We start from the raw sequence: 12708 nt of genomic DNA, 5'->3' as shown, positions 1-12708 counted from the left end.
TCCAAATTTTGTCGCTGATATAAAGTAAAAATAGGGTGAGTAGGAAACTGAACTCAATAATCACCCTTCATGTATCTCACCATTGCATCATCATAAGCAACATCATATTCAAACTTTTTTCGTATCAAATCATCAGTGTGAGCATTTCTGGCATCCATGTTTTACAATCTATGTTCCATTCTTAAGATATCTCCATACTAGATCATCATCTGGTCCAAAAGTTCTCGGTTGGTAGGGTCAGTAGAAGTCCTCGACCTCGAAGTAGAAGGAATATATCGAAGGAATATATCTGGTCTTTCTTCTAGATCTCCATCCAACATGAGATTCATATGTCTTTATATTGGCAGACCCAATAGGTTTTAGAGGCTTAATCCTCTCTTCCTCTTGTCTAAAGTCAACTCCAGCATGTTCGCTAGTTTGAAAATAAGTGCAGGGTGTGTCAAACCACCAGTGGTCTCTCCCAAAGCAATAGATCTAGTGTTCATATAAATAATAGAGCCTACATTTATCCTCATCACCCGTTGAATACAGAAGTTCAGGATGGCTCTATCCTTAGTCACCTCTCTATGATGATTTGTCGGAATCATTCTTCCAGAAATAAAGTAATGTCAGGCCTTAGATATTACATTAAGCATAGAAAGAGGAAAGTTTACCTTAACACCATTTTTCACTTTCCAGGTTCCTCTTCCATCAATCAGAAAAGAAATAACCTCATCCAAGGCCTCATTCGTAGCAAAAAACAATTTATACTGGCAACTGTAAACATCTTCTAATTGATAAAACTCATTAATTTTTTTTGGAGAAAACTCCACCTTTTTCCCACAAATAAAAATAAAGTCTTCAGAAGCCTCCGTAATGAGAAGCCTCCGTAAAGTTGGCATAGAATTCCATCACTACACCAATAATCACATCGACAGTAAAATAATAGAAATTTTTCCGCTGCCGAGCATTGATTAATCGCTTGACTTCTCCACCTGAATTCTTAAAACCACGATCCGGAATTACTCTTTTTTGCTCAAGTAGACTATTGAATCGAGCACTAGCCCTGAAGCTAACAATTTTTTGTTCATCATAATCCACATTTTTTTTTCTTTAAAGCTAACAAATTTTTGTTCATCATAATCCACTTTTTTTTTTCTTTATTGCTTGTTCTTGGTGCCATGGGAAATCTAGAGAAAATTCGATAAAAATCCGAATAAATCCCAAAAATTTCTGAAAATCACAATGTAAAACGCTTTAAACTTAAATCTACTAAGTAATAGTTCTTCACCAAAGGATTTTATCAAAATCTCTCACTAAATTCCAAAAATTTTTGGTTCTCGGCAATGTGAGATAAATCCTTGGTGAAAATAAAAAATGTTTAGTTTAAAGTGTAGCTCTTACCTAGAGAAGATGAAATCCAAAGTAACTTTGCCTCAAAATCGCCTCAAATCCAAGCAAATGTGAGCCCTAGGTGCAAAAATCGGAGGTTGAAAGTGACTCAAAGGGTAAAAATGGCGATTTATGGTGAAAATTGCAAATTTTAAAGGGTTAAAGGTTGTTCTTGGGTCGAAGACACCGTCGGCGCTGCAGGCCAAAAATTTCACTTTTTGATTTTTTCAATTTTCAATTTCCTTTCAATTTTCTCCAAAGTCATTTTAGTATTTTTTTTAAACTCAAATTTTTATCTAACAATAATTCACAAACAAAGATTTTCACAAACAATCATTTTCACAAACAACAACAAACTAACTTATATATATGAAAATACACTTTTACAAGTATATTTTTCCATGTTTTTCCAATCACACTTTCACACATATTAAGCAAACTAAATAAATCAGCAACGAAATCAAACCACAACACTAAACACTGACACCAAATTATACACACAATCAAAGTTCAGAATTCTAAAGCAAAGCAAACTAAATCAAATCCACATAATCACACTAAGTACATAAGTATTTTAAACTAGAAGAGAATCCAAATTCTTCAATTATTTTGCCTCAGCTTCAGTGCTTTCTCCTCCTCTAATATCTCCCATAGACGGAAATGAACGTACAGATTGTAGAAGGGTCGGTACGGGAATTGATCAGTCCAATTTTCTTCGATCCATCCTTTTTCTTTAAATATCCGCACTAATACTGCTTCAAATGTTACAGTATGATCAAAATTCTCTTTCATCCTCCAATCTAGGTGATCAAAAATGTACTTAAGATCTCCTATTGCATTCGTAATACTCTGAAGTTCTCTTTCAATTTTCTTCAATTTCTTTTCCAAAGCAAGCGGTACTTTTCTATCACACAATATGCCTGATGCATTCCTCCACTTCAACCACACAACTTGAATTCTACTAATAACATCCTCATCTATATCACCATAACTTTGAACAGTAAACCTAAGATATCTAAAAAGCTCACTTCTTTTGATGATTTGATCACCCATTGTTCAACTTGGCCACTGGATCTATTACTACTAAAATTATATTTCATGTATTCAAATTTGGATATACTCAAAACGAAGAACTTTTGACTTTAGAATAGACCTTCTGAAGAGGGGTTGGAAGCCAGCTGAACCAACCCCTTCCCAGCTCAACCCGGCTGGACCAATCATCTCCCATAAGGGACAGGGACCTGCCAACCATAATATCCACTTCAGCATTGAGCTATAGAAAATGATAACCTTTTTCTTTTGTTAAACTCTTATTTTCTTTTAGAGAGGATAAATTGAGCAAATAAAAAAAAAGTTAAACAAAAAAAAAGAAATAAAAAAAGACATCTGCAACATGGGCTCATAATCAAATTATTTTTTATTCCGCATCAAGAAGTAGTCCAAAATCACAATATATTACTTTCCAACAAAGTTTCAATCCATCCAACACAGCACCATGCCTAAACCTCTACCATTATCGTTGTAATACACCTTTTATTGTATTGTATTTCTATTTTTCTATTAATAATTCCAATCCCCGTCTTTTTTTTGTTACATCTTTTTGAGAAATTATTTGATGATAAGGCAAAGTTTTATTACACCTTATATATGAACTATCACCTTTACATAATTTGTAGCATCAAATTGACATAACTATAAAATCAATCTACCCAACTTGTTGCAAAATCAAAGGGGTTCTAAGGAATATGATATCAGCCAATGAGTTACTAGTTATGCTATTGATTAAGTTAAGTCTATGGCCATGTTTTATACCTGCTTTATTGGCACAAAAAAGGAATGAATGTTTGCGTAATTACAATCAAATATCAGTTTCCTATTCCTCACTCAAAAAATATACTTAAAAAATAAACTTAACCTCAATAGTGGTTACCATCAAGTTTACATTCAACCAGGGACAAATGGAAGAAGTCCTTTAAAACCAAGGTCTTTGTGAATGACAAGTGATGTCTTTTAGGTTGTGCATAAAGTTGTGCATTACATCAAGAAGCTTCAAGCATTTGATGAATCAAGTCCTAAAAACTTTCACTAGTCAATTTAGTATGATATATTTTGATCTGTCCTAATCTATAACAAGCCCAAAATCAAACAACTAGAACATTTAAGACAAGAATTAGAGTCTCTAAATATAACAATCAATATTTCAATTTAAAGAGATGAGAATGCCTCATTGGTTGGTTTCTATTCTTTGTATTCATCATCAACGATTACGCAACGTCAACAACGATTATGATATCAAAATGGACAAAATTAAAATCCACAAAATACAAAACTGACTAATACCCACTAATACCCACTAACAACCATGAGATATGCAGTCTGCACACCCTTCCGATGTTTTAATGTAGCTTCATTTGCAATTTTAGCAACTCACCACATTTAATAAACAACTACTTTGAAAAAAAAAATAAAAAACATATTTAGGTGGGACTAACAAAATATGAGGGTTGCAATGTTAAAACAGAAGCATAGTTCTACTCATATATTAGCCTTTCCTAACTTTGAATGGGCTACTGAAGTTGAAGTTGATGCCTGCATAATGAGAATTGGGGCAGTGATTATTCAAGAGGTGTAATGCATCAAACATTTCAACAACAAATTAAATAATACTAAATATGAATAATCTATGAGCAATAATTATAAGTTATTGTACGAGCCTTGGAACAGTGGGAAACACTATCAAATATGAAAGAATTTATTCTACGAAGTGATCATCCCTCAAATACACACATTAACTCCCAAAAGAATCTTTCTAGCATGCATGCCTGATGGTTCCTCTAGAGTTCACCTTCCACTTCAAGCACAGAGTGGGAACAATGAACCACCCAACCGATGCTCAAAGTTAGAGTGCCCATCTACTCATGCTATAAACTAAAGTGCTAGGATTCGAACCTCTAAAGAATTTATCTATTAATGATAAAGATTGTAATGACATTTCAAATAAATGTACTCAACAACACAACAATAATGATTTCTAAGTTGTTAGGTATTGCTCATATATCAGGTAAGGGACAGATGTTGGAGCGGAGTGGAGATCACGAGCGGAGTGGAGCGGAAGAAACTGTCTAATTGGGTGAGTTTCGTTAAGTGGGTTGGGGGAGCAAGGGCAACGCGTCCATAGTACGGTACAGGATAATTGTGTAATTATATATTGTACAATAGGGTTATATATATTTATGTTGTATTTGTAAACCTAGGAGATGTACTGTTTTCAAGAAATCAAAAGAGACCGCCGCTTATAGCTCCTGAGGGTGTTGGCACATTGCCAAATCTCGTTAAATCTTGTGTTCAATCTTGATTGTTCACAAGTTTCAACAAGCATTTTCGACTTGTTGTTAATGTTTTGTTGACTTACAACTAGTGCAATCTTCAATGGAGATAAGACTTGATTTTATTATAGTGCTCCACTCAAAAAAAATAAAAGGATATATATTATATTTTCATAAACCCTTCTAACAATAAAGAACCAACTTAGATCGATTTGACCATCCATCCACATTTGAAAAGTGGCCGGTGAGCAGTAAACCAATAACTAAAAAAAACAAAAAAAACTCACAGTGCTGCCAAACAATCTGTCTCAGAACCTCGGCCACCAAGGACGCTTCAACAACTTACTTGCTCATTTCCCAAACATACTTCTCACCGCATTTATAAAACCTAACCCTCCGCAGATTGCAGAACCGACGGGCACCAACATTGAGACGTCTTACCTAATGAGGAATCAAAATGGCTACATAAGCAAGCAAAAACAAAAGAGCCAGAATTTTCATGAATGCGGAGCGGGCCGGGGAGTCCGGTGCCGTGGAGATGACAATGCTCGATGATCATGAGCTCCAGAAAGGCAACACGGGAAGGCGGTTGAGAAGGGGTCGACAACTACCGCTTATCTTCTTCGCCGGCTCCTCTTCATGCTTTGCGATGTAGTTTTAGGATTTGTTTGGCATCAATTCCATATTTTGTTTTTTTTATTTTTTATTTTTGTTTTAAAAAAATATATTTGCAACAAACTAACATATTTTTTAAAACATTTAAAATAATTTAAAATTTAAGTATTTTGAGTATTTTTATAAATAAATATATTTAATCAAACATATAAAATATGTTTTATTTCAAATAAAAATAAAAATAAAAATAAATAATAAATAATTTATATATTACTATTCTAACCAGTAGAATATTAAAATTTTCACTAACAAATACAGACAAAAAATGATTAAACATAAAAATTATTTATTGTGCCATAATTTTTCTTTAAGAGGCGTAAAAATAATATTTTTAAAAAAAATTTTCTTAATCTTTTTCATCCAACTTTGGGACTCACACAACAAAACTTTATTAATTATTTTTCATAAATAGGAAATTAGTTTTAATAATTTTTTATTATTAATTATAAGAAATATTGAATTATTTCTCATAAAAATGAAATGAAATAATTAAGCAATTTCTAAGCTATAATAATATGAAGTAATCAAACGAAAAAAAAAAAAAGACCTAATAATTTATTTTAAAAAAAAACTTAACCTTTATTTTCTTAAGAAGAGCTGAATTCGGGTTATATGGGGCTGAAAAAAAGGGCGGCGAGCATGTAAGCTGAGGCTGAAAGTGAAATTGAAAATTCATTAATTTCAATGACACTAAAAATATTTATAAGTATCTTAGAAAAAGAATTTAATTTCAATGCACTTGAAAGAAATTGAAAATTTTTCTACTTTAAAATATTAAGAAATAGTGAAGATTTAAAAAAAATTTGAATACGAAATGTTTTATTTTAAAGTAATTTAAATGATTTGATATAAAAAATTATCAAGATAGTTGTTTTAGAAATATATTACACACGTTGCACTTAAACTATTATAAGTTTACATATTTAACGCCCAAATTTCACTATGTATACGGATGTGGCATCCAACAGAACTCTAAAGTCGAATGATATTTATAATAACATGAAATGATTTTGTTGTGTGATTGTTTTTCTTGATTCTTTTTAAAGCATTAGAGTCGTCAGCTTGTCTATTTATAAGCCGTCGTATAATTTTCTTATCCGAATAAATCTCCGTCCAAGATAATTTTAAATGATTCGAAGAGAAGATGAATTTAATAGAAAGGAAATACACCAAAAGATCGACATACAATTAAAAAGAAACAAGCGAAAAACTTATATATGGACAATACCCGTGTAATCGATCGAGAATATACGTTCGAACAAGATCGAATCAAAGTATCTCGAAACACAACATCCACGAAGTGAATTCCTATATAAACCAGCCGTAACTAGAGAATCAAAAAGATCAAATTCATCTAATGTGTTGTTTCTTCTTTTATTTGAGTAGATAAGAAATGGGCTTCACTTGTTTGCTTTGTAGACACCTACTATCACTCTTTGAATAGAGGCACACCTATAGCCTTGGCATTACTTCAGTAGTTTCAAAAACTTTCTCAGGAAGTTTTTCTATAGCTTTATTTTTTTTTTTGGAATCTCAATGAAATCATTTTTGGGCATATAATTTGATGGTAGTTGAATTCCATTGAGCGTGAATGGAATCAGAATTCTTAGGTCTGCATTTTTGGAGATAGCATAAGTGGTGATGCATTCTCTTAGACCATGCTCATTAGGCGAAGCTAGTGTGGTATGTTTCTGTGAGGCTTGTCCTTTTTTATAGAGCCCAAAGACATCGAGTTTTAACATCCATCCCATGGCCTGAGAGCTTAGATCTTAAATCCTGATAGCTATGCAAAGTGCTTGAGGTCACGGCATTTGACACTATCTAGCCTGACAATTTACATGATGTTCCAAGGCATACTAGAACTTTCACTCTTCTCTATGGACGAAGAGGAGGCAAACTATACAAAATATGGTAGAAACGCTTCATTCCATAAACATGAGCATGATTGTCTTAGCAAACTTCATTCTCTTCAAAATCAGTTGTGTGCACATGATGAATAGTTCTTGATTCTCCTTCACACCAAAATTTGAAGTCCATTCCTTTCACCTTGCCAGGATGAACAAGCTTCCATTTATGATTTTGGTGTTGCAACAATTGTTCGTGGTAATCGTTTCATCTTGGTCCAAATCTTGGCATCACTAAGATCCTCGTAACAATGAGCTGTCAAATGGTTTCACTAAGCAGCTACACACTCTTCAAATTGTGTATAATAAAACTAACTTGCTTTTCTTGAGGAATATCTAAGTCCTCAAATAAAATTTCTAATTCCTGATTCCAATCTAGATAATTCTCGATGTGAGGATAACCATCAAAATAAGAATAAGGGACATCAAATACAATTTCAAACTTATCTTGGCTGCGATAATAAAGGGCCAAGTGAAGTGGGTGAATGTTGTGAGCATGCCGGGGTCAAACATAAAGCCACCATCAAATCTAGGAATTTCTGCTCTAGCCAATTTACAGGATCGACAAGAAGGCCACAGATCTCGGTCCGCCCTAACCATGTCACAAATTTCTAGTGAGGGTCTTAGATATGATAGTTTGGTTGTCGGATAGAAGCCATTGTTATTCCTGAAGTGAAGAAGAACCCTTTACAATTCCCGAATAGAGGGTAGAAAGCCCACATCCACCATGTAGGCTGTGTTGGAGATCTGACAATATTGCCTGCTTCAATCGCCATTGCAAGCCGGACATCGTCATCTTTCCTCTTCATTGCCATCGGCTTTGATAACACCATGGTGCAAGGCTCAGATTGTTGAAGCAAGAAGGGAAGAGAAGATAAAAGAACTAAAAAGTTTTGTTTTAATTAAAAACTTCGAAGTTACCAAAAAAAATGTATCTCCTATCCTTTCTAGAGGAATACTAATATGATTAGCCCCAAAAAAAGAAAACTAAATAAAGCTTAAATATAATTAAGCCACTATTAAAGTCGATTAATAACTTCTAAATATGAAAAGTCAAACTGAGGAAAGCAACTGCATCACTTTCTTCCTAAAGCAAGAATCAAGCCCAACTCAACTTTAGTATGCCCCAAAATTGTGGATTCATCAAATAATCCGTCAATGTTTGCAGTACTTGAAATAGCAATGCAGCTAGCTTTGAAACGAACGCATTCACAAATTATCTACCAATTAGTTGAATACAATTAAATTAAGTTTGGTTTCTGTCGCAATTAGCAATTAGCAATTAGCCAATTACCAAACTCAACAACACAACAATGTTATATACGCTACAGTTAGCAATATGCATATTGCATAATATAACATTAAGAAATGTATCTTAGTAATAGTAACAGTACAGAAACCTTTAACAGGTTTTTAAACAGATATCAAGCACGTCCACATTTGTGGAAATCATACAATTTTATCCAACCCGAGCAACTGGAGCACCTACTATTTTGATAATTTAGATGGCTCCATGTATGGTATAATAAATTCATTTACTGTAACCAAGGTATATATATAAAGTGTATATATGCAACACAATTAAGAACTGAAGCCACCGTTCCAATGCAGCCATGCTCAATATTATTATCAAACTTCAATGGCTTCCTCACAGTTAGAGAGAGAAAGCTCAGTTCCATCCAAATTCTGCTCGATGCGTTCTATGTAACCAAGCACCACTTCCAGGCTCTTGTCGTCTAAGAAAACAACATTGTAAATTTACAAACTAATGTTGGAAATGAAATATTAATAATTACTTTAGATTTGACAGTTTATAGCAAAAAAACAAAAAAAAATACTACCTTTTATACTCAGCAAAATTTATACATGTACAAATTAAAAATAGCATTTGTTACACGTCGTTCAATTACATAACAGAATTATTAATGGATTGGTAATATAATTAGTAAAAATAAGCAGTACCAGAATGTCAAGAATGCAGTTATATGCATGTTAGCATGCTAGAGTAATGTAATAAATAGCAAATAACTATTGAAGAAGCTTTAGAATCTTAGACCTTAAGTGGGCTGACATTAGCTATAAGCATAAGTCTATAATAAAAAAAAGGGACAATTTACACACATAGCATCCAATTCCTATGTATTTACATATCTTACACCTAAGATTTGCTTTTTACATTTATTCCACCTAAATCTTTCATATGACATAAAAATACCACAATTTCAACTTTTACAGAGTGAAATACACCTCATGCACAGATAAGGTGGTATATATATGTAAAATTTAAAGTTCAAGTGTTAGATATATTTATATGTAAAATTTGAAGTTCAAGTGTTAAATATGTAGATATATAGGAATTGAGTGATGTGTACGTAAATCTTCCTAAAAAATTTGATGAAGATGCAAAGCTCAATGTTGAATGGACATTACTTATACTAACTAATTATGCATTAATTAACAAAGGAATAGAGTGGATAAAAAAAACCAAAAATTAATTAGGCTTCTTGTGTGCTTGTAAATTCATAGCGGAAGAGTGATATATTAACATTTTAGTGTTGTACGAATATCCGACACACATATATGTATAAAGAAATTGACAGGGAAGGCGACATGAGCTATTATGTGAAAAACGCAGAAGGTTAAGTCCAACTTTAAGGAGTGCATAAATACCTCAGGGTCAACCCCATGCATACGAGGCGGGGCGCAAGCAAAGATCACTTAATTCTAAAGGAGAATTTATATACTCTAAACTTTGCTCTTCAAAGAATAAAGAAATAAGTTGTACTGTCCGTGAAGGATGCATGCCTAATAGTAGAATATGAATCAAATCTTCCAATGGAGATGCTTGTTGGGATATTTCTTTCTAGGAGGTCAAAATTTTCAACATTAAGAGTCATAGATGAGTGCGATTAAGCTTGTCTAAGATAGCAAGAATGTGATACCTGTTGATTCCCACACAACACCAACTCCAAAAAGGCTTGAGGATTTAAGCTTGAGGTGTGGTACATAAATAATAATATTAAAAATAGACTAAATTGGTCTTTCAAAGATAGCATTATATATTGATTTTGACTTGACAACAATAACTAGAAAGAGTGAGTCATCTGTCAAAAAAATTCTCATTATGACAGGAAAAGTAATTGTTCCTTCGAGTATCACTGATCGATTATTAAACATGTACAATGGCCTAAATGCAAGTTGAAGTTTTTCCCTGGTCAGCCCCAGAGTGAGAAATATTGAGTAAAATAAGACATCAAATAAAGTTGTCACTGTCAATTAGAATTCTTCTCATATTATAATAGGATTCGTCGATTCCTGCACTTATGATGGACGGGTCTTGATGAGAGATTTGGACCCCCTCTAAGTCAAATTCAACAAAAGCGATGGGATCGATTTGCAACTGTTTATTGTCTCAGTTCCTCAGATACGGTGTGAAATAAATGATCATACAATAATGGACCTTCGGTTATCGTTTTAATCTCAACAACCATTTGAAGGCTCCCTTGTTGTTATTTTGTGTGTTTATTGCCCCTTAGCGGGAGCGTTATCTGTATGGGTAGGCCTTTTTGCAAAAATTGACTTAAGTGTCGAGGTGTGTCTGAGATGGAAATAAGGTTGGGAGAATTAATTTATAATCTCTTAAATGGAATTAGAATTAATTTGTAATCACTTGTGTAGCATTCAAATGATATTGTAGGATTTCCTCATTAATTTGTAATCCCTCAAATTGAGTTTTTTTTTTAATTTTCTTTGATCTTACCACTTCTGGTAGTATTTCCGCTTTGCTTGCATTTGCCGCAATGTAAAACTATTTATAATACCATGTATTATTACCATGTATTATCAATTCAAAAATAGAAGGAAATACAAAATTATTTTTTCTCCTTTCTGATTTACCACATGGTATCAGGCCAGGTTCCAACCCTAGAGGATTCCACCCTACAACCGCTGATTCCTTTGCCGCTCCCGCTGATTCTTTTGCCGCCGATTTCCTGCCGTTGTTACCTGTATCCCCTTGTTGATTCCTTTGCCGCTCCCGTTGATTCTTTTGTCACTGAATCCTTTATCGCTGATTCTTTTGCTGCTGGCGCCTCCCTACAGAAATTTTAATCAGATTCCCGTCTCTATGCACATAAATTTCAATTGGATTCCTGTTTCTATGTCGTGAGGCCTCCCTACCCGACTGGTTTTTTCTATGCAACCGGCTATTCTTCAGCCTCTGTATCTTGAAATATTCTGGGATTTCGTATTCTTCTTCAAGCAACCTTTATTACTGTGTTTCTCTTCTCTGGGTTTCCTTTTCTGCATATTCCAGCCTTAATTGCTGCGAATTTCTCTTCTCCACCATGTCAATGTCCGAACCCACTGTCTACAACAATTCCGACCCTTCCGAAGAATCCAATGCGGTTCAGAAAATTGGAGAGTTGCAGAATATTCGGGCATCCAACAAGTTCAATGGGAAGAACTATCTCAAATAGTCTCAAATTGTCCGCACATACCTAAAGGTTAAAGGAAGGCTTAATCACATACATGAAATCGGACTAGAAAAAAGGATCCAACCTCTACCGCATGGGATGAGGAGGATTCCATGATTATGTCCTGGCTATGGGATTCTATGGACCCAACGATCAGCGACACTTGCATGTTCTTGAATACTGCAAAGGAAATTTGGGACTATATCAACCAAACATACTCGAAGGCCTTTGATGCTGCCCTTGTGTATGAAATCAACGAAAAAAATCGGAGCCACCAAACAAGGAGACAAATCTGTCCAAGAGTATGACCAAAGGAAAATATGTTGAGATTTTCATACCTATTTTACACTGATTTTGATGATACTGCACTTTAAAGAAAGATATTTTTAATATTTTGTTGCAGGTATGATGAATTATGGTCATTGGAGCAAAAAAAATGCAAAAAAGAGCGAATTTGGAACGAAAAGAACTAAAATATGAATATTTGAACTAAGGCGCCAGTGGCGAGCCCAACGACGCCGACGACGAGATTTTCCCGAGAGTCCAGATCAAATATTTTAAAAGCCCCGCCGACGGCGAGATCGGCGGTTATCTCAACAGGTGCATTGAATGTGGACGATTTTTTAGGGGATGCTTAGACAACTCTTGGAAAAACTCTTCTACATATTTAAAAGAAGATTTTGGGCAAAAATTGAAAGGGGGGGAACAGCGTTCAGGATGTTCCAGTAGTGTGTAGAGAGTTTAATTTAAGGTTAGATTGTGAGGAATTCTTCGAGAGATTATAAGAGTGGAGGGAAAGTGAGATTTCTTCCTCCTTGTCGCTTCGAAGAAGAATTCTGTGTACTGTAAAGAAATGAAGAGATTTAGAGAAACTTGGATGAATTTGCTTGGGAAGGAATTAGAGATAAGTGTTATTTACTTGTAGTTTGTATGACTTTGCTTTTATATATAAATTCC

The 12708-nt window shown here is 34.0% G+C and overlaps 1 protein-coding gene across 1 annotated transcript in view; it reads right to left on the bottom strand.

Moving 5' to 3' along the window:
- Positions 1-8614: 8614 nt before the first annotated feature.
- The window catches only part of LOC110027861 (esterase AGAP003155-like), a 67508-nt gene continuing 63414 nt past the window's right edge, over positions 8615-12708 (bottom strand). Inside the window, exon 8 of the mRNA XM_020729475.1 lies at positions 8615-9012. Coding sequence (XP_020585134.1) covers positions 8906-9012 — 107 coding nt within the window. The 3' untranslated portion in view covers positions 8615-8905. The remainder of the gene's footprint in view (positions 9013-12708) is intronic.

Source organism: Phalaenopsis equestris, unplaced genomic scaffold (genome assembly GCF_001263595.1).
Source record: "Phalaenopsis equestris unplaced genomic scaffold, ASM126359v1 Scaffold000455, whole genome shotgun sequence".
Classification (NCBI taxonomy): domain Eukaryota; kingdom Viridiplantae; phylum Streptophyta; class Magnoliopsida; order Asparagales; family Orchidaceae; genus Phalaenopsis; species Phalaenopsis equestris.
The sequence above is the reverse complement of the archived record's forward strand: the minus strand, read 5'-3'. Positions and strand labels throughout refer to the sequence as shown.